This window comes from Sycon ciliatum, chromosome 5 (assembly GCF_964019385.1).
Source record: "Sycon ciliatum chromosome 5, ocSycCili1.1, whole genome shotgun sequence".
In the NCBI taxonomy this organism is placed as follows: domain Eukaryota; kingdom Metazoa; phylum Porifera; class Calcarea; order Leucosolenida; family Sycettidae; genus Sycon; species Sycon ciliatum.
This window is the reverse complement of record NC_088647.1, coordinates 36,999,455-37,019,454: the sequence shown is the minus strand read 5'-3', so window position 1 is coordinate 37,019,454 and position 20,000 is coordinate 36,999,455. Positions and strand designations below refer to the sequence as shown.

The 20,000-nt window shown below is 48.6% G+C and overlaps 2 protein-coding genes across 4 annotated transcripts in view; both read right to left on the bottom strand.

The window, feature by feature from the left end:
• The window catches only part of LOC135818565 (uncharacterized), a 17,861-nt gene extending 7,269 nt beyond the window's left edge, over positions 1–10,592 (bottom strand). For all 3 annotated transcript variants that reach the window (XR_010553697.1, XR_010553698.1, XM_065331963.1), the window contains exons 1-5: positions 10,260–10,592; positions 5,940–6,333; positions 4,976–5,708; positions 4,252–4,387; positions 112–287 (exon numbers count right to left, since the gene is read on the bottom strand). Coding sequence is in view for 1 of the 3 variants with exons in the window: in XM_065331963.1 (XP_065188035.1) it covers positions 112–287; positions 4,252–4,387; positions 4,976–5,708; positions 5,940–6,333; positions 10,260–10,365 (1,545 nt within the window). In the remaining 2 variants the exon portion in view is untranslated. The remainder of the gene's footprint in view (positions 1–111; positions 288–4,251; positions 4,388–4,975; positions 5,709–5,939; positions 6,334–10,259) is intronic.
• Positions 10,593–15,483: 4,891 nt separating this feature from the next.
• Positions 15,484–20,000, bottom strand: part of LOC135818563 (transmembrane protein adipocyte-associated 1 homolog) — a 13,353-nt gene continuing 8,836 nt past the window's right edge. The window contains exons 8-10 of the mRNA XM_065331961.1: positions 19,282–19,387; positions 18,081–18,161; positions 15,484–17,740 (exon numbers count right to left, since the gene is read on the bottom strand). Of these exons, the coding sequence (XP_065188033.1) occupies positions 17,395–17,740; positions 18,081–18,161; positions 19,282–19,387 (533 nt within the window). The 3' untranslated portion in view covers positions 15,484–17,394. The remainder of the gene's footprint in view (positions 17,741–18,080; positions 18,162–19,281; positions 19,388–20,000) is intronic.

Below are 20,000 nucleotides of genomic sequence, written 5' to 3'. Positions count from 1 at the left end.
GGGAGGGAGAGGACATTCAGAAACGGAGCAAACATTCGGTAGTGTGTACACGCACGCATGCACGCACACACACAGCAACAGACCATCTCACAGCAGACGAGAAAGTCCTACCTCCGGGGGCAGTAACTGGAAGTAGCTGCAGCTGCCAAAATCATGCTGAGCAGCAGCACTACCACTACTTTCAGTATCATGATGGTGTTTCCCCTGGCTGCCACGGCGCTTGGTTTCACTGTCAGCGGCTTCGTTACGCACGCACATGGCTGTCGTGCCGATAGGAAACCTACTTCCTACAACACACAGCAGCAACACAAACACAGGAAATAGAGATCAGGACATTTCGGGCTGGGAGGTCAGTGCCGCTGTTCGGGGAGCACCATCCATGGCCTTACACTGACAGGTGGTGGTCTCTATAGAGAGGTGGTCTCTAAAGTCAGGTGATCTCTATAGACAGGTGATCTCTAAAGTCAGGTGATCTCTAAAGACAGGTGATCTATAAAGACAGGTGATCTCTATAGACAGGTGATCTTTAAAGACAGGTGATCTCTAAAGACAGGTGATCTCTAAAGACAGGTGATCTCTAAAGACAGGTGATCTCTAAAGACAGGTGATCTCTAAAGACAGAGGTGATCTCTAAAGTCAGGTGATCTCTAAAGACAGGTGATCTCTAAAGACAGGTGATCTCTAAAGACAGGTGATCTCTAAAGACAGGTGACCTCTATAGACAGGTGGTCACTAAAGACAGGTGATCTCTAAAGACAGGTGATCTCTGTAGACAGGGGATCTCTAAAGACAGGTGATCTCTATAGACAGGTGATCTCTATAGACAGGTGATCTCTATAGACAGGTGATCTCTATAGACAGGTGATCTCTAAAGACAGGTGACCTCTATAGACAGGTTGTCACTATGGCACGGGTGATCTCTAAAGACAGGTGATCTCTGTAGACAGGTGATCTCTAAAGACAGGTGATCTCTATAGACAGGTGATCTCTATAGACAGGTGATCTCTATAGACAGGTGATCTCTATAGACAGGTGATCTCTAAAGACAGGTGACCTCTATAGACAGGTGGTCACTAAAGACAGGTGATTTCTATTATTATTATTATTAAATTTTTAATAGGGCATTCCCACAGGCCTAAGGCCTTCTTACGGGGTACCCTATATGTTTTTGCATAGATGAGCGGAAGTCTGATAGCGTGGAGCAAATACGAACAGAAGCAGGGAGTGAATTCCAGCGATCTGCACCTAAGAAGCTTAATGCGTACAAGCCATAGCGGTTATTAGCCGGGGGAAGAGCAAGAGACAGAGTAACCTGTGAGAGGGTGATTGACGCTGTGTGTGTGGCATTGACTCTAGTCACAAAACAGTCTGTTAAGAGCGGGCTGCACACCTTATGTAATGATCTGTAAATAAGTACAAACAATTTGAATCTCAAACGTAAGGAGATAGAAGCTAGGTGGTATCTGGCTAGAATAGTAGAAATGTCACAGAACCTTGGATAACCAAAAACAGTTCTAACTGCACGGTTGCTGAGGCAAGTCAAGCGATCTTGTTGCCCAGCCTGCAGACTGTGATAAAAAGCATTGGAACCGTACTCCAGTTGAGCCTGTATGAACGAGCAGTAGAAGGTTCTCTTTGCATCAATTGTTAGACGGTCACGGATTCTACGAAACACAGCTAGCTTGTCGCCTACCTTTCGCTCAAGGGCACTGATGTGGTCAGCGAATGTCAGGTGCTGGTCAAAGGTCATACCAAGGTACTTGACGGTGGTCGCTGGTGGAATTGAGACATTGTCAATGGTTAGTCGGAGGGAGGAGCATACTTTTTTCGATCTGGAGTGGAACACAATGAACTGGGTCTTGCTGGCATTCAGGATTAGTCCTCGTTCACTGAGGAAGTCCTTGATACGGCACACATCTCGGGCCAGTTCTTCGGTAGTTTGTTGTAGGTTGTGGCCTGCTAGGTACAGGGCGACATCGTCAGCGTACTGGCGCACCATGCTGGAAGATGCTGCCGAGGGCAATTTGCGTACAGATACCGTACTCACTCGATTAGAAGCCGGGGGCTTCTATTTTTTCAATACCAATTTTGAGGAGGCTTCTATTCAAGAGGGGCTTCTATTCGAGAGGGGCTTTTATTGTTTCATTCCATACCAGTATTCCAATCGAATCTCTAAAACTTTCATATTCACAGCAACTCGGCCCCGAGTTAGTTTGCACACACTACGTCGACCAGGACATGTGCCAATATGAACATGCACGAGATGTTCTTTGCACACTTGACCTTCATACATGGCACTACCTGGTCACCCCATGCTTTGCGAATAGTAGTCCGGACTTCTATTCGAGAGGGGCTTGTATTTTTTCAAACAGTCCTTGTAGGGGGGCTATTATTCAAGAGGGGCATTTATTCGAGAGGGGCTTCTAATCAAGTGAGTACGGTAGGTTAAAGAGCACAGGTCCGAGGGTGGATCCCTGAGGAACTCCCCTGTGAGCTTCGTACAGTTCACCTCTAGACGTGTGTGTTACCACTCGCTGTCGCCTGCCTCGTAGGTAGCTCACAAACCATTGCAGGGCGCTATCTCCGACGCCGATCTCGAAAAGCTCCTGCAGGAGCATGTCGTGATTGACCGTGTCAAATGCTTTCGAGTCAGTTTCGACATATCAAGAAACGCTGCCACCACAAATTTACCGGCATCCAGACTTTGCTGCCAGTCATTCGCCACCAAGGCTAGCAAGTCATCGTAGGAGTGTTGTCTTCTGTAGGCGAACTGTTCAGGCGGCAGTGCTCGGTTTGCTTGTGGAGCGCCACGCACGAATTCCATTAGCTGGTCAAGGGCGCAGCGTTCTAACAGCTTTGACATTTGCGGAAGGAGCGATATTGGCCTGTAATTAGTAGGATCGCTGTGATCACCTCGCTTATGTATTGGCCGAACGTTAGCCTGTTTGTACGGAGTTGGGAAAGTTCCAGATTGTAGTGAGTCTGAAAATAGCGGAGTGAGAACATGGGCAATCCCGTCAGCTGCAGACTTGTAGATTGCTGCGGGTACGTTGTCGGGGCCGCACGCTTTACGGCAGTCCAACCGCTTTAGGTAGACTTCTACGAGGCTTGTTGGGATGCGGTCGAAAGTGCAAAAGTTGTGTTCAGGCATCTGACCTAGTGGCAGTGTAGTGTGCGTTGTAGCGGTTGGTGTAGTTGGCGAATCCGGTGATACTATTTCGGAGAATGTAGCTGTGATGGCTTTGACCTCTGCACCTGGTTCACGGTGGATCTTGATTCGACCAAGCAGAGTGTTTAGAACATTCCATTGGCCTCTGGTGTTCTTCCTATTGTAAATAAATTCGTTCTGAAAGAATGTGGCTTGCTTGCGACGCGTGAGAGGTTTGCATTGCTGCTGCAGTGCCCGGAAGTTCTGTACTAGTTGCGGGTCAGCTGGGTTCTTTCTCATTTTCCTGTGCGAACGCTTCCTCCTGAACAACAATTTCCGGAGCTCGTCATCCACCCAAGGGGCAGGTTTGTATTTGCCACGTACAAGTAGTTTGACGGTTGTCATTGGACAGTGCTTGTCCAGGACCTCAGATACGTTGTGTTGGAATAGTTGAATTCGTTGGCATGTAGTAGTTGTGGTGTCAGTGGATGTGTCGAGCAATGCGGATGCCAGTTGGTCTCTAAAGCTACTCATATCAATCGAACTAATGGGCGGCTTTCTTGTTTGGACCCATTGCTCCTTTGGGAGGGAACGGAGGGTTACTGTCATGTCAACTAGGACAAGCTGGTGGTCCGATGCATCGCATGGCTCAACTGTGCAGCTGTTCACGGTGAAGTGTCTACCTTGTGTGGCCTGGGATAGGTGGGTGTTGTCGAATGTCTTGGGTACTAGTACTAGGTCTAAGATGGATTCAGTAGGAAGTCTAGTCGGCGATGTCACTATGTTATGGAGACTGGCTGTGTGGCAGAATGTGTGATCTCTAAAGACAGGTGATCTCTAAAGACAGGTGATCTCTAAAGACAGGTGATCTCTAAAGACAGGTGATCTCTATAGACAGGTGATCTCTATAGACAGGTGATCTCTAAAGACAGGTGACCTCTATAGACAGGTGGTCACTAAAGACAGGTGATCTCTATAGACAGGTGATCTCTATAGACAGGTGATCTCTAAAGACAGGTGACCTCTATAGACAGGTGGTCACTAAAGACAGGTCTTCTATCACACGTAGCACAATCATGTACACTGTAGCATACACTGCTGACCTGTGAATCCAAGCTGCACGTTGCTGACTTGGAACGAGCAGCCGTGCGTTCGGAAGGCACACTGCGACATGGGCGGCTGTGACGTGAACCTCACAAGATTGGAGATGTGATCGGGAAACTCCTGTCGCCGTACCACCTACACACACATAGTAGACATCATGGGGTTAGCAAAGCAGAGCAGATTGATAATGGGAAGCGACTCAAATGGGCTAAAACAGTTCCCTTTCCCACTCTACATGTTTTACTACAAACAAATTCTACGACAGGCGAGTTACAAAAACTTTGAACATGAGAATGTTGTGGTGACAACTGCACCGTAGGCCAAACCAAAGAATATACTTGATGATCGTCCCCTCCCGCCCTAAATTGGGGGTGGCCTGGGAAATTTACCAGGGAAATTGAATTTGTTTTCGGAGATCCAGTCGACATAATACCGGTAGTCTGTAGGTACGGAGATTGAGCAGTTTCACTTTTTCACAGTGAAACCTGACGGGAACATCGATTTAGGTCCCGAACTCGTACACATTTTGAAGAATGCAACCAAGTTTGGCACATTTTTCACAAAATATAACATGCACCACACACGAACACACACAGACGCGCATGTACACACGCACGCACACATGCACGCACCTCCCCCCCCCCCCCCCCCCCCCCCCCACCACCACACACACATACCGGTACCAGTAACAGTAAGAAGTTACTAAGAACAACACATCTTTACCTGGAGGTGTTGGAAAGTAACCTCTTTCTTCTTCTTCGGCGTCATGATGAAATCCTGCAAGGAGCCGGGCAATGGCTTGTGAAAGGAGACGGCCGACCAGTTCATTTCGTCCGACAACAATAGAAAGTATGGATGCCGACATGCCGGAGTTGCCCTACAGCTGTGCGGTTCGAGTGCAAAGCAGTGTGTGTCAGGTGAAGCGCTGCGGCTTGGTGCACTCGTCCCTTGGCACGGAACATCACCAGCAGCACCAGTACCACCAGCAGTATCAGCACTAGCATCAGCAGCATGAACACCAGCAGCACTAGCACCAGCAACACCACCACCACCACCAGCACCAGCAACACCACCACCACCAGCAACACCACCACCAGCCCCAGCACCACCAGCAGCACCAGCAGCTGAGCAGTCAGCAGAGCATACAACAAGCGTTCCAAATTGGTCGCCGGCATCCTCTTGACTCCCACCCGTTACCGTAGCTCTGCTGGCAATGGCGGTGGTGTCATCAGGTGGCCCAGAAGCCTGCGCTAACGTTTCCTGCGGTCGGTCACGAAACTGGCCAAGGCCAGCTGAATCAGTGTCAACCTGGCCCGCCCAGATGCCTTGCATGCGCTTCAATCGCCACGCAAAATCACTCCTGCTCAATAGATGTTTGTCACCAGGTAATGAAGAGGCTGATGGTCGTCGTGACGACGAATGCGGAGTGAGTGTGGCCGGAAGACGAGCTTTCCACCTGGCAACGCAAAACAAAGATAATATGAAAAAAATACAAAGGGAAGTTTGCTTAGATCAATCACACTGAGAAGAAGGACACATGTCATGGTCTTGAACATCTTGAAAGTTTTCACTAGGATACTTCCATGCCTTATTATCACTTAGATGCACAGCATTAAACATGCCAATTCCACTGGATATAAAGAGAACACCAATCATGGGAAGCAGGGGACAAGGCAAAATAATGTACCTGAGGTTACAAACGACCAGGCTGGCGGGACACGTCAGTAGATGCTGCTGCACCTTGCAGCGCTGTATGGACACCGGGCAACCGTACTCGACGTTCAGACAGTCGACGGTCGCCAGCGGGCACACCAGCTGCTCGTGGTCGTCCAGCTTACAGGCGTGCATGCGCGCGCCGCAGTGGAGGCCGCACTGCACCATGGGACAGGTGCTGGTGCTGGTGCTGGTGGTGCTGGTGCTGGTGGTGGCCGCGGCGTCACTACAGGTAGTGGTGGTGGTGGCAGCGGCGTCAATGCCTCCGTCACCGCGGCTATCGGACGTGGACGCGTCGCTGCACTGCAAGAGATGGCACTTTGCACAATGCCTGTCATGATAGCTAGGGCTAGAACTCAGGGATTTCCCTGCAAACATAGAGACAATAGTGCAAGACAGCAGCAACCGCAACAGCAGCCGTAGGAGCAGCAGCAACCGCAACAGCAGCCGTAGGAGTAGCAGCAACAGCAACAATGGCAACAGCAGCAGCAAACCATTGCTGTTCACTAATTGAACATGATATTACACATCCGCACACAGAGACAACAAACAGCCAGTGTAATGCGAGGAAGGCTATCATGGAGCACACGGTCGTACGCGACATGTCAGCAGCACTGTTTGCCCGCCTGTCCATGTGCGTGCGTGCGTGTATGTGTGTGTGTGTGTGTGTGTGTGCCAGCTAGTTCGGTTGGTGGGTACACATATGCCTCATTGTGTTGGGTCTGTTGCCAACGGGCTCGGCTGCTTGAAGGTGTAATGTTGTACCTGCCACCTTTGTTGGTTCCAGGGTTCATATACTTTCTATTTGAAGTATACATACCTGTTAACCATGGACTGCTTCTGGCTAGATTAACTCTTGTGTAATCAATGGTGCTAGTGAAGCTTGTATCAGATCCACCCTGATTTAGCTACCCACACTAGTAGCACGTATTACCTTCACTGAGGGCAGAGGTAACTGCAGTTGGATCCCGGGACGGATACCCTGATGCCGTCAATCCTTTTTCTGCACCTTGTCCTCACCCACTTACTGAGGTGTGGTGAGCCCATAAGTGGGATCATTTTCAAGTCCACCCAGAGTTTTGGGGATTTCAGGGGGTGTCGGCCGTTGGGCGGTTCAATAGCCAGTTGAGTCATCTTTCCAAGATTCCTTTTGAGTCTCTCTCCCCTCTCCCGGGGAAACCCACGTGACCAGTTTCGGCAGTGAGCAACAAGTACAAGTGTGTGTGTGTGTGTGTGTGTGTGTGTGTGTGTTTTTGGACTGCTGCCAGCACCATTGCTCGACCTGTGATTGCTGCATGAAGAGTCAGGCTGGTTTTAACCGCCATAATTGTACTCGAGGCAAACGACTGCGAAAGGACCAGAGACCTAATCTGCCCATTCAATGCAGCCTATGTAGCGAACGATTCTCCCGCCCGCAGGACCTCACCCGCCACCGAAGGACAGAAACACTAGCTGTATGTAGAACGGTCCCCTTTCACCTCAATTACTCTCCTTGTTTCTTTTTCCTTTCTCGCTGTTGTCTCCCGCTTCTGGGAGCGACGTGGCCATTTTGTGGCAGTTGTACATAGTAGTAGTGTGTGTGTGTGTGTGAATGAACGGCCGCCGCTGTGAATTACCGAACCCAGATACTTGAATTCGGTGACACAGACAATGTCGACACCAACTAGACTGAGGGGTACGCAGTCAGCAGCAGACACATCAGTACCAGCAACCAAAAACTTTGTCTTTGTGGCACTAACCGCGAGGCCAAATTCAGATGCCGTGTTGTCAAAGGTTGTCAATGCGGCCTCGCCACCAGCTCTCGATGTAGCGAACAATGCCGAGTCATCAGCGAACTGAGCCTCCGTAGCAGTAGTGACAGGGTCGGTGCGGTGAGACTTCCTGTAGAGGTTACCAGTGTCAGAATTGTGCGAGAAGCTGAAACCAATACCAGGTACACCACTAACGCGCTGCTGCCATCTGCCTACCACGGCCCACATGAAAATGTTAAACGGCACGGGCGCCATTGAGCAACCCTGGCGTAGACCATTATGAACGCTAAAGGGATCTACAGTTGTACCACTCATGCGTAATACAGCAGCCATTGAGGTGTGAAACGACTTGATCACCGCCAGCATGGGTGAAGGGACGCCAGCTCTAGCCAATATCCGCCAGAGACACTCACGAGGAACCGAGTCGTAAGCTTTGCGCAAATCGATGAAGACAAAGAAACTCTTGGTTTGATGTTCTACTGTCTTCTCCAAAATTGGCGGATGGTAAATATCATGTCGGAGCATGATCGGCCACGGCGGAAGCCACACTGCGATTCCGGGAGGAGTTCTTTGGCCAGAGACTGGAGGCGTAGCTGAATGACTCCTGCTAGTGCCTTGCCTACGACATCCAGCAAAGATATCCCACGCCAGTTATCGCACCTGGAGAGGTCACCTTTTTTGGGTACTCTAATTTCAGAAATTTTCGGTGCTCAATTTTTTCGGTATGAGGGCAAAACGCCAGGTTAGGTGAACAGAAATTTTCGGTACAGAGAAGCAGTTCCCTATGGGAGTATGCGTGTTAGTGTTTGTTCGGTGTATTGAAAATTTAGGTATGAAACAGCTGCACCGAAAGTACCGAAAATAAAAGCACACCAACAATTTGTAAAATTACAGTATTGGCACCAGCATGGCATCTACCTACTAAGTATCTGGGTTCGGTAATTCACAGCGGCGGCCGTTCATCCTGCGATGTTGACTCCCGCATTGCGAATGCCTCCCGAGCGTGTGGCGCTTTGCAAAAGTCCATCTTTGGCAACAAGCACCTGGACCTACACATCAGGAGGTGTGTGTTCAACGCCTGTGTCTTGTCGCTCTTGCTGTACGGTTCGGAGTGTTGGACGCCTCTTCAACGGGATATGCAGCGGCTCTGTCTTCCACCACCGATGCATCCGCTCGATCATGGGAGTGTCTCGCCAAGAATGCTGGGATGACCACATCACCAATCACCAACTACGCGTGAGGTGGGGTGATCCCGACACCATCCGCACGAAGGTGGAGCACAGCCGCCTTGAATGGCTCGGACATGTTGCTCGGATGGAGGACCGCCAGCTGCCGAAGCAAGTTCTCTTTGGCACGCTTCCGTCACGTCGCCCAGCTCATGGCCCTCGTCGGCGCTGGAAGGATTGTATTATGTCTGACCTTCGTTCTCGCGGCCTCGAGGGGGAATGGCGAGTTGAATGCGAGTCGCGTTCCACCTGGCGCTCGGCGTACTCAGCACCGGTAGATGCCCAGCATCGTCCCCCTCCCGTCACCTGCTACACCTGCGACCGACAGTTTGCACTCCCCAGTGATCGCGCACGCCACTAGTGTAAGGTTGAGCGTGCGAAGCCGGTTGCGGAGCAGAAAGGTGCATGCCAGTGTGGGGAGTGTGGCCGTTGGTTGAGGTCCCGTGGAGGTCTGGCAAGGCACAAGTGTGCTTACCCCCAGTCAGCAGTCGATGCGCACCTGCCGCTGCCTGCTTCTCTGCTGTGCTGCGTCGCTCACTGCCGGGCTTGTGACCGCTGCTTTGCGTCTACACGTGGCCGCGCCCGTCATCGCTGCTCACAGACTTGTAGTCGTCCGACCGTTCAGGACCGTCAGGGTTTCACATGTGTTTGCGCCTGCTCCCGCCGATTTCGCTTGCCGCATCACCTGGATCGTCACAGGGCTGTGTGCTCCTCCTCTCTCTCAGTTGCCCCTCCGGGGCCCACGTAACCTTCATGGCAGTGGCTCAACAGGACAGGGCAGGACAGGTGTGTGTGTGTGTGTGCGCGCGCGCGCGCATCTGTGTGCCCTGGAGATTTGAAGAGACATTCCCTTTCTGCTCTGTCTGACACCGCTATCATCCTGATCGTGGATGGGCGTCCAAGGTTCAAGGTGCGTGTGCGCGCATGAGTGCGTGTGCAACAAAATACTTCCCAGAACCAACAATCGTCTGATAGGTTTCCATTACATGTAGACTCTACAGGTGACAAGCTTGGAGTCATGAACCTTGAACCTTGAATAGTGTTACGTACTGCCCAGTACAACAACGAACCATGAAAACAAGCAAACAAAAATTAATAGCGTATTAAACTTGTAGTTTCTTGGTCCTTTTTCTTTCTATAAATTTATCCTTGGCTCTCCATCAGAGTCCAAAAAATCAATACGACCAACAGAACTTCACTGGGACTTGGCATGGTGCCTGCCCTGTATGCACACGTACATGGGTGCACTGTTGTCGTGCTCAATACGTACGTGCTGTCCCAAAAAATTATCTTCATTCGGTGTAATACAGTACTCACAAAACGACTTTTCCTTGGCAGCCAGAAGAAAGGCTTCCGCTGTTGGAAACGGACCATGCTCATCATCATGTCCACCAGGGAACAGTTCATAACGTGCAGCTAACATATCCACGATATCGTTTGATAAAAGACTTCTCCTCCAACTAGACTTGCTGCGTCTAGTTTAGTTGTTTGCGAGATCAACAGTAGAATCAACTACTGTTGGCGAGATTCATTGTGAAGTAGATGACTGTGACTGCTCAGAGCTAGAGTTAGGTGACTGGCTCGCTGTGTTAGGTAGGTGGTATGAGATTAAATTTTGCAATGATCATGATGAATGGTTTGTTGAGTGACTTGACTGTCGACATTATAATTATTATTATTATCTTGTATTCTTGAGAGACGAGTGCTTGGAATTGGAAAAGGAATATTTTTGAATACGACGAAGGCGATTTTTGAACTACGTGACTGATTCAATGGCTTATGATTGTTTAGTATGACGTTGACATGACGTCAGTATGCCACATGTACTGTAAGTCGTTGCCTTGACTTCAAAATCGAAAGTTGCATTTTAGGTCCCGGCGATCCTGCTAAATCATCTTGGAGAATTGAACAACAGACCGATTTCAGATTAATTTGAGCCGGGAAAATCGTAAGCAGCAAACTGCAAAGAAGGCCGCTTCCCAACTACTTCTTGTGTGCTCTGCACTGGAGTTGTCTTCGAGTGGATTTAGGATCGAAGGGACACAAAATGTCGTCATCTATTGCTCGTTTGGCCTTGCGGCCTTCTAATACTGGTGCTATCCGCACTATTGCTGCTCGGCAACCAATTCGTCTCTCTCACCAGGAACACAACTATGTGAATGGAGGCGCTCCCTTGCCGAAGAATATGCACGTTCGTTGGTTTACCGTCGTATTTGCCATGTCCCTCGCCTACTGGTGGCCTTTCTATGAGATGAAGAAGGGACACGACAAGTCCAACAACCTGTGAGAACTCTCTGGTTAGGCGTTATACCTGATATTGTGCTTCTTGGCATTCGCTTAGTTCTCTGCTCGGTTTTCATGCAACTCCATCCATAATATTATTATACTTGTCGAAATTTTGCTGCGTAAAAATGTCATCTTGTTGAATTTCTGGCTGATTGTCATTGTGCGGAAAATTGTCCTTCACCGCTCTGCACTTTTGAGACTCAGTGAGAGTGTTAGCAGGGCAGATTTTGTATATGAGCTTTAAGCCGTTCCATAGTCTCATGGATTGCTTATTCGGCTACCTGCTCTTTCAGCTAGAATTATTTTGTGCGTATCACAAAACTGACTGGGTCGTGTTGTGTGTTACATGTGATCGTGTGAAAGTCAGGGCCTGTAGACGGTAGCATACTACTAGTAGTAATAATGTACTGGTGTGTGTCCACCTAAGATACCGCCGATGATATGAAACAGGTTGCATGTGCATGTACTGTATTCATATCTGCTGGCAGCATTATGCAGTACATGAACTAGCACAGTGAAACCTGTCTAAGACGACCGCTCAAGAGACCTTGAAAACGTGGTCTCTGTTACCAGGGTCATTTGACTGGAAATAGCATCCCTTGGTCCTGGTTTCAGTGGTCTTCCAGGACAGGTGGTCTCCTTGACAGGTTTTACTGTAGTATACTATGTGGGCATGCAGCATGTGCTGCTTGTGCAGTTCAGGCTGAAAAAGACATAATTATGATTTGGCATTTGCCATGACTTTTAGTGACAGTTGGGCATCCTGTCACTAGTCTGTAGAGAGAAACAGAGACATACCGTATTTGCCGGAGTAGAACGCTCGCCTGAGCATGATGCGCACCCCTTCTTTTGAGTAACGTTTTGGCGATTCAAGACATATCTGGAGTATAATGCGCAGCCTAGATTTGAGAGCATCATTGACAGTACTATATCGACCATTTTCCATTTATAATGCACATGCGACTGATGGGGTTCTAACCAATCATGTGTTAGCAGTGTAGCTGGCTGTAGACACTAGAAATGCACTCCGTCATATGGTTTGCTCCGGTTCAGAGGTGGCAAACTTCGCAATTGTTTGATGCATTGCACTATTTTTCATAATATACACCTGCGATTTAGGGCCTAAAATAGTTTATCTAAAGTGCGCACTATACTCCAGCAAATACGGTAGATAAATAGATTAATAGAGCTAGAGAGAGAGAGGTTCTGTTTCACCTTGTTCTTGGCCAAGGTCTTGAACGTGACGTGCGCTGAGCGAATGATGTTCAAACTTACTTGCGCTCCAACTCTTCACTCGGGCGCCCGTGAAAAATTCCGCTGGTTTCCGAGTGATTCTTTTGGGTGTTGTGGTGCCCTAGCCTGAGCTATGCAGTGCGCTGAACGTTTGTCTGGAAAACGGTCGAATAGAACCTCTCAATTAATATCATGAGCGGTGGGCATGCATGGAATACATGACTGTTATGATATGCTGCAGCCTAGTGCAGGGTGCTGTTACTGTAGACTGACTCTCTGTCCCCAGCATTGTTCAAGTGTGACGCGGTAATGACACTGTCTGTACTGAGTCTGTGCTCAGCAACAGTGTGTAGCTGTCAGTGGCCTGGGTAACCATGGCAGCAGTTTGTGTACGAGTACAATTCTATTCCACACTGGAGCACCGTCTACTGTCTTGGACATGGAAATCCGGTCGGAGATCAAGCGGCCGCAGGGCCAGCGCTGTCCATACAGCCATGAGTAGAGTATGAATACGATCAACACGTGCACTGCACGCAGCGTTCTGTACGCACAGAGGGCGCCGGCCATTCGACCGGATTTCCATGTCCGCGACAGTACGGTGTGCTCCAGTGTGGAATAGAATTGTACTCGTACACAAACTCAAACCTCGTTTACTAGTACAATTATCATCCGATTGGTCCGGGACCTGGCACTGCCCATCACTCTCAATCACATACCAGTACATTTTGATTGGGAATGGTCAGAGATATGGCGTATGTTGTCACCATTCAGGCGCGTAGCACCACCGGTGCACCGTTGGGGGAGAGGGGTCTCCCCCCGGGAAATTTTTGAAATTAGGGTGCAAAATGCTGCATTCTCAGTTTCTGGGCATTGTGTAAAAAAAAAACCGGACCGGCTGCTGGGCCTGGTACTTCCACTAAAACTATGACGAGACCAGGGAGTCGTAAAATACCGGTATTTTATGACTCCCTGGACAAGACCATGAATAAGTCGTACATAAACCGGTTTATGTACTCTTGGGACTTATCCATGTAATGGGTCTTGTCATAACCGGGCCTATGCCCCGCACTATTACACTCATACCTCAGTTATCCGGACACTGAAGTTACGGTCATTTCGGTCTACCGGGCGAGTTTTAGTGGAAATACCAGGGGCGTACATGAAGCAACCGGTCCGCCTTTGGCCGGACCACTTTTTTTTGTAACCCAGTGCCCAGAATGCAGGATTTTGCACCTTAATTTCAAGACTTTTAACCTGGTTACCGGTATGACTGTGGATTTCGTCGTAGATAGTGCGCCTCTTTTGCTTCAGTTCCTGGCAGTCTGTCTTCGTTCAGCCTTTTTCGAAAGAATATTGTGACAATTCGGGGTCAATAGTAACGTGAATAGGCACTTCTTGACCCAGATAATAATTTCGTCATTCACGAATATTTATACAAGTCCAATGTGTTCATGTGCAATTTGAAAAATGAAGTGTGCGTACCGGCAAAAGTACAGAACATGGGGTTATGTACTCTTGGTACCGGTATTAATCCCTCCTGTGAATCGAAGGGGAACAACATACTCTTCGCACTGCACCGTATCATGGGATAACGGCTTTTACAACTACCGGTACCCGTTGCCCGGGCGTTGGTGGTGATCAGGGAGCCCTACATATGCATACCGGTATCAAGAGTACCATAACCCCCACTCTTGCCGGTATGTGTAGGGCTCCCTGGTGGTGATCCTTAGATCAACTGCGTACATGTTTATGTGTAATTGTTAGATTGACAGCATGAAACAAGGTGGAGGACACTGTGTTCGGAAACAGTGACCTTACTACAACCTTCCGCGGTTGGCAGAGCCCCGGTCCCTGCGGACCATTTGAACCATATGGGTATCGCACCCGGTTCTGACCCTCATTATGCTAGGGGGTTAGGAGACTACTCCTGATGTCGTCTTGTTTTCTTCGCTCTTTTCTTTAACTTGTATAAAGATTTCTTTTTCTTTTTTCTTCCAACTTCTGCCCATGGCGTCCTTCTCTCAGCTCGTCAACTGTCAACAGTTTTTTGTCATCACCATGACACTGTCGTGAGAAGGTGCTCTCTGTAGACGGGGTTGGTGATAAGTTGGATGAAAAAAGAAAAAGAAGTCTTTATACAAGTTAAAGAAAAGAGCGAAGAAAACAAGACGACATCAGGAGTAGTCTCCTAACCCCCTAGCATAATGAGGGTCACCGGGTGCGATACCCATTATTATTATTATTATTAAATTTTACCCATATGGTTCAAATGGTCCGCAGGGAACGGGGCTCTGCCAACCGCGGAAGGTTGCAGTTAGGTCACTGTTTCCGAACACAGTGTCCTCCACCTTGTTTCATGCTGTCAATCTAACAATTGCGTGAACTATAACAAGGTCTAGGGGCCGTCCATAATTATCGATCTTTTACACGAAGAGAAAAAGTTTCGTATATGGGTGGGTGGGTCAAGGGGAGTTTCGTTTTGAAAAATATTGATATGTGAGACATCAAGGCATTCTTGCTGTCAAGTCAATCTATTTTTCGTTCAGGGGGGAGGGTCCTAACTAAACTTTTTCGTTTCGTGAAAATTATCGATATTGCCGGATGCCCCCTTATCTAATACTGGTTTTTAACCAGTATTTATCATGTTCATGTGTGTGTGTGTGTGTGGGGGGGGGGGGGGGGCACAACACAAACATCCACTGGGGTCTGGCTGGGTGAAGGTGTAATATCAAGAGTACATATCCCCCAGAGTGCACAACTTCACTTATCAGATCTGGGACGGCGAAATCCGTGTTGCACGTCATAGGATGACATCCTGAGTAGGATAAGTGTGGACCGTGGTGCACCGCGTCGATGGAGTGAGGCAAGTCCGGCCCAAAAAATGACGTACATCACGGACTACGCAGTCCCACAACCCCATCCCAGTTGTGCACTCTGGGGGATCATGGACTCTTGGTAATATCAGGAGTACATAACCCCCTGGTAATATCTATACAACTCTCTGTAGGAAACACAGATCCAGTCCCAGGAAAACGGAAGACAGCTGGTTTCCACGGAGTTCTCAGAGAGAGAGAGAGAGAGAGAGAGAGAGAGAGAGAGAGAGAGAGAGAGAGAGAGAGAGAGAGAGAGAGAGAGAGAGAGACGGAGCCAAAAGATGATGACACAGACAGTTGGATGCAAAACTAAACAGCCAGGGGCATGCACGTTTGGTCAGCGTAATGGTAAAAGGACGGAAGAAATCAGCAGAGAAAATATGACTGAGTATTGAAGACTTGATAAAGGCAGATTTAGAGGACCGTACTGGCGAAAATAAGGCATTCTCTGAAGCGTTTTCACTTAGGATTAATACAGAACTGGCAACAGTGTGTACATGTGTGTAATAGCTGTATGCTGGAAGAAAAAATAATAATCATGAGAGGAAAAATATGACTGAGTTGTGAGGACTGGATAAAAGCGGATACGGTGTGTAAAAAACTGTAGGCCAATAGACTGTTGCTCACATACAGCAAGGTGTAACAGTCATAAAACACTGCTCACCCTTTCCTGAGTACAAACTTTAAAAATATACAAACACACATACATTTACTGGACAAAATCCGTTGTAAAAGCAGCAGGCAGTTCTTACCAGCAACGCCCATACCCCAGCGGTGCATGTTAAAAAGATAGGTCGGCGATTAAAATGCCATTACACACTGCACTGCCAAGAAAAGTTGAAACTAAAAATCCAAAGGCAGTAGTCCAGTATGTAATCGGGTTAAAAAAGGACTAGATACAAGCAATTGGAAGACTAGAGGAGGTGAGGCTCACGGGAAGAGAGCAGTCAGTGTTGCGTTGCACCTCCTGAGCAGAAACGGAGCCAGGGCCGAGACCTTGTTGCGATGTCGAGCCAGCAGCCACTGCACGTACCGCGTTGCCAAGGTACAGTGGCCAACACAACAAAAATTGTCACCATGGCAACAGCACAGAAACCGTCATTATGGCAACAGCACGGAAACCGTGGTTACGGTAACGGCAGAGCAGCTGCAGGCTTTACTAACAACGCATCCTTGCAGATCTTCACATGCTGACTGCCAGCGCAGTAGTCCAAGTTAGAGTTGTAGCACCGCGTAGCATACACACACCCAGTGCAATAGTTCTTAGTTAGCAGCAACGCGTAGCCAGTACACCAGTACGAGTTAGACAAGCCCTACCGTATTTTTGTTAGAGAATATTTCGGCAGCTCACGAGGTCTTCGAAGTTTGTCCTGCCACCTTGCCCCACAAGCTGTCAAAATACCTGACCAGGCAGAGCTGTAGCAACACTTAGCATACATGTCTTGAAAGATGAAGAGATGCGTGCTGGTGTACTTCTGGTCCGGAGAATGCCAAGATCAGATCAGAACACCAATCCGCCGCCCGTCGTACACTAGTCTTTAATGGGCTTGACTCTCCCGACGGCGGTTCAGACTCTCCCGACGGCGGTTCAGACTCTCCCGACGGCGGTTCAGCACGTGGCATAGGCACACCGGCTCAGTGCGTGGCTTGGCGACACCAGTTCAGCGTGGAGGAGCACCCTGGTACGTGCAGCGCATGCTTGTCCCGGTCCAAATTCGCACTGCGGCACACTTAGAGGCCATGTCCAGCAATCACAGGGTTTAGCAAAACGTTGACCTTACCTGAATGAGATTTGTCACACACACACACACACACACACACACACACACACACACACACACACACACACACACACACACACACACACACACACATACTGGTATCTCTTACTGAATGTAGTCTATAGGATTGAACGATGATAGAAGTGGAGGTCCCGAGATACGAACATTCCTTGCAGCACTGCAACAGCCTGTTTAGCGTATGTACTGAAGTACTGTACAGCCAAGCTCTTAGCGATAGAAGTCAGCGGAGTCGGAGCTTCCCTGTCTGCACAGGATGTGTCACACAATGCCTGCTGGTGGCGGGCCAGCCTCGTCGTTGTCGCTGTTGCCACTCGAGCTGTCGTAATGCCGAGCGTCGTTGAGACTGCGCGTCGGCTGCTTGTAGATGTTCGGCGGACTGAAGACGTCAGCGACGCTTTGGCCAGGGTAACTGGAGTCTATGAGCGATCCCTGCGACGGCGATCGGACAACAGGTGTACTCGTGCTGCTCTGCGAGACGCTGATACCTTTACGAGCGTTAGCGACGGAGCTACTGGAATAGTTCAGCTGAGGTTGAACGCCGTAATTACAGCTGAGTAGTCGTGACGTCTCGTTGTTGGATTCTTGGCCTTCACTGGTTCTGCCCCTGGTAAAACAAAATAGGTGGAAGCACGGCACGCACACACATACACGCACACACACACACACACACACACACACACACACACACACATATATACACACATACACACACACACACACACACACACACGCACACATCCCCAAATGAAAACGAGCCGTTCATAACACCAGGCCTAATGCCAGATTCAGTTGCTAAGCAGTGAGCATAGCAGGTTAGATACAAGTCACCCTAAACTCACAGGTGGAGTTCACTAGCAAGGAGTAGAGCTCATAAAGTACCTGACCAGCCAGCACGTTGTGTGGATGAACATGACAAGTGGACGAGCACTGCAATCATGACTTACCCTAAGAACGGCTGCAAGAAGACAATGTAGATCATCGGCGGGAACAGGCTGAAGTACACAAACATGGTGACGCTGACAAAGCTGCAAACAAACACACAAACATACACACAAACATACACACAAACATACACACAAACAGACACACAAACATACACACAAACAGACACACAGCAGAGGATACGTGACTACAGTCCATTCATTGGAAACTGGCACCATAACTTTTTGGCGTCTCCCTCCCATAGTTGTAGATATCATGAAAACAACAGTACATCCTGCATTGTGTGAACCATGCAATTACTCCATGCCACATTTTTTGTAGCCATACCACTGATACCAACAGTGAATTCAACCATCCTTTACAACCATACGAGCAATTGACTTTTCTGGCCTCGATTGCGGCACTGAAGAACTGCACGGGTCACACAATGGGTGTAGGTGTTTTCATGATACATCTACAGGTGCGCTCACCGAAATCCGATCCAAAGTGCAAAGCTGACGCCCCGGACCAGTTCCGATTACATCACTGTACTTGTACGTGTGTACGTGTAGCCGTATTCGTACCACTTTCCAGGGCCAGGTCAAGGGCTGTGAATGCTGAGGGCTCCACATATGCACTGTGGGTCGGATTTCACCGAGCGCAACTGTACAACTCTTACGGGGGAAATAGTGGTATACGTGGAAGACACCAACAAGTTAGGGTACCAGCTTCCTTTATGGGCAAAAACTAACAAAATGGATTAAAATGCAATACAACACAGTACAACACAGTACAACACTGGAGAAGAAAACAGGGAAATACATGCGTAAAATAAACATTTTCAAACGCAAACCAAAAAAACTTCAAATCAAAACTTTTTAAAAGTATAATTCATGGATGCCAGTTTTGTATGAACGGATTGCAAAGTGTAAACAATACTGCCACAGTGACTAGCATGATGCAAACACTAATACAGTCGTCCCTCTCTAATCCAGCACCCTCGATAAACCAGCACAATTTTTGGTAGCCAAAATGTCCTCTTCATGCACATTCTAGCAGCAAATCCGATTTGTTAATCCAGCACCCTCCCTAATCCAGCACCCTCCCTAATCCAGCACCCTCCCTAATCCAGCAGATTTCCGTGGCACAAATGGTGCCGGATTATAGAGGGACCACTGTACTGCCACAGTGACTAGCATGATACACACACTGAGTCTAACTCACCAGAATCCTGTCTGCTCATTGTAGTCATCAACCAGCGATGAGCCAACACAGCCCAGGATGTTCAGCACGCACAGGCTCATGGAGTAGATGTAGAAAGAGCGTTTCTCTGCGCAAACAAACACATATACACGCAAGAGCACATTAACACGCACACACACACACACACACACACACACACACACACATACACACCCACACGTGCAGAGAAAAAGAAGTGTCACGTCCCAGGGCGTGCAACTGCCATCTGACAGCCCCGTGACCACTGGGCCTTCGTAGTGAGAAGCTTTGTATTGTCGTTCAGTACAACATGTTTGGGCTAGTCGAGCGACACCAGTGGTCTCGCACTGGACAAGGTACATCATGTACCCCAGCGCCAGATCCTGATCAGGTACGTTTCCGTGTTGTACTTGAAACCTGTCTAAGGCGACTGCTCAAGGGACCTTCAAAACACAGCGCCTGTGTACAGGTGGTCCCCGCATCCAGGGTAATTTGACTGTTTGACTGTAAATGACACAGCTTGGTTCTAGCTGTAGTGGTCTTCTGGGACAGGTGGTCGCCTTTTCAGAGTGTTCGCCTTGACAGATTTCACTGTATAACAAACACAAATACAATCATGTACATGTACTTGTGAAAAGCTGAGGTGCAAATCCATTTCATCACTTTTCGGATAACGGCTAAAAAAGGACTTATTTATGTGCGTTTAAAATCTAAATCCATAT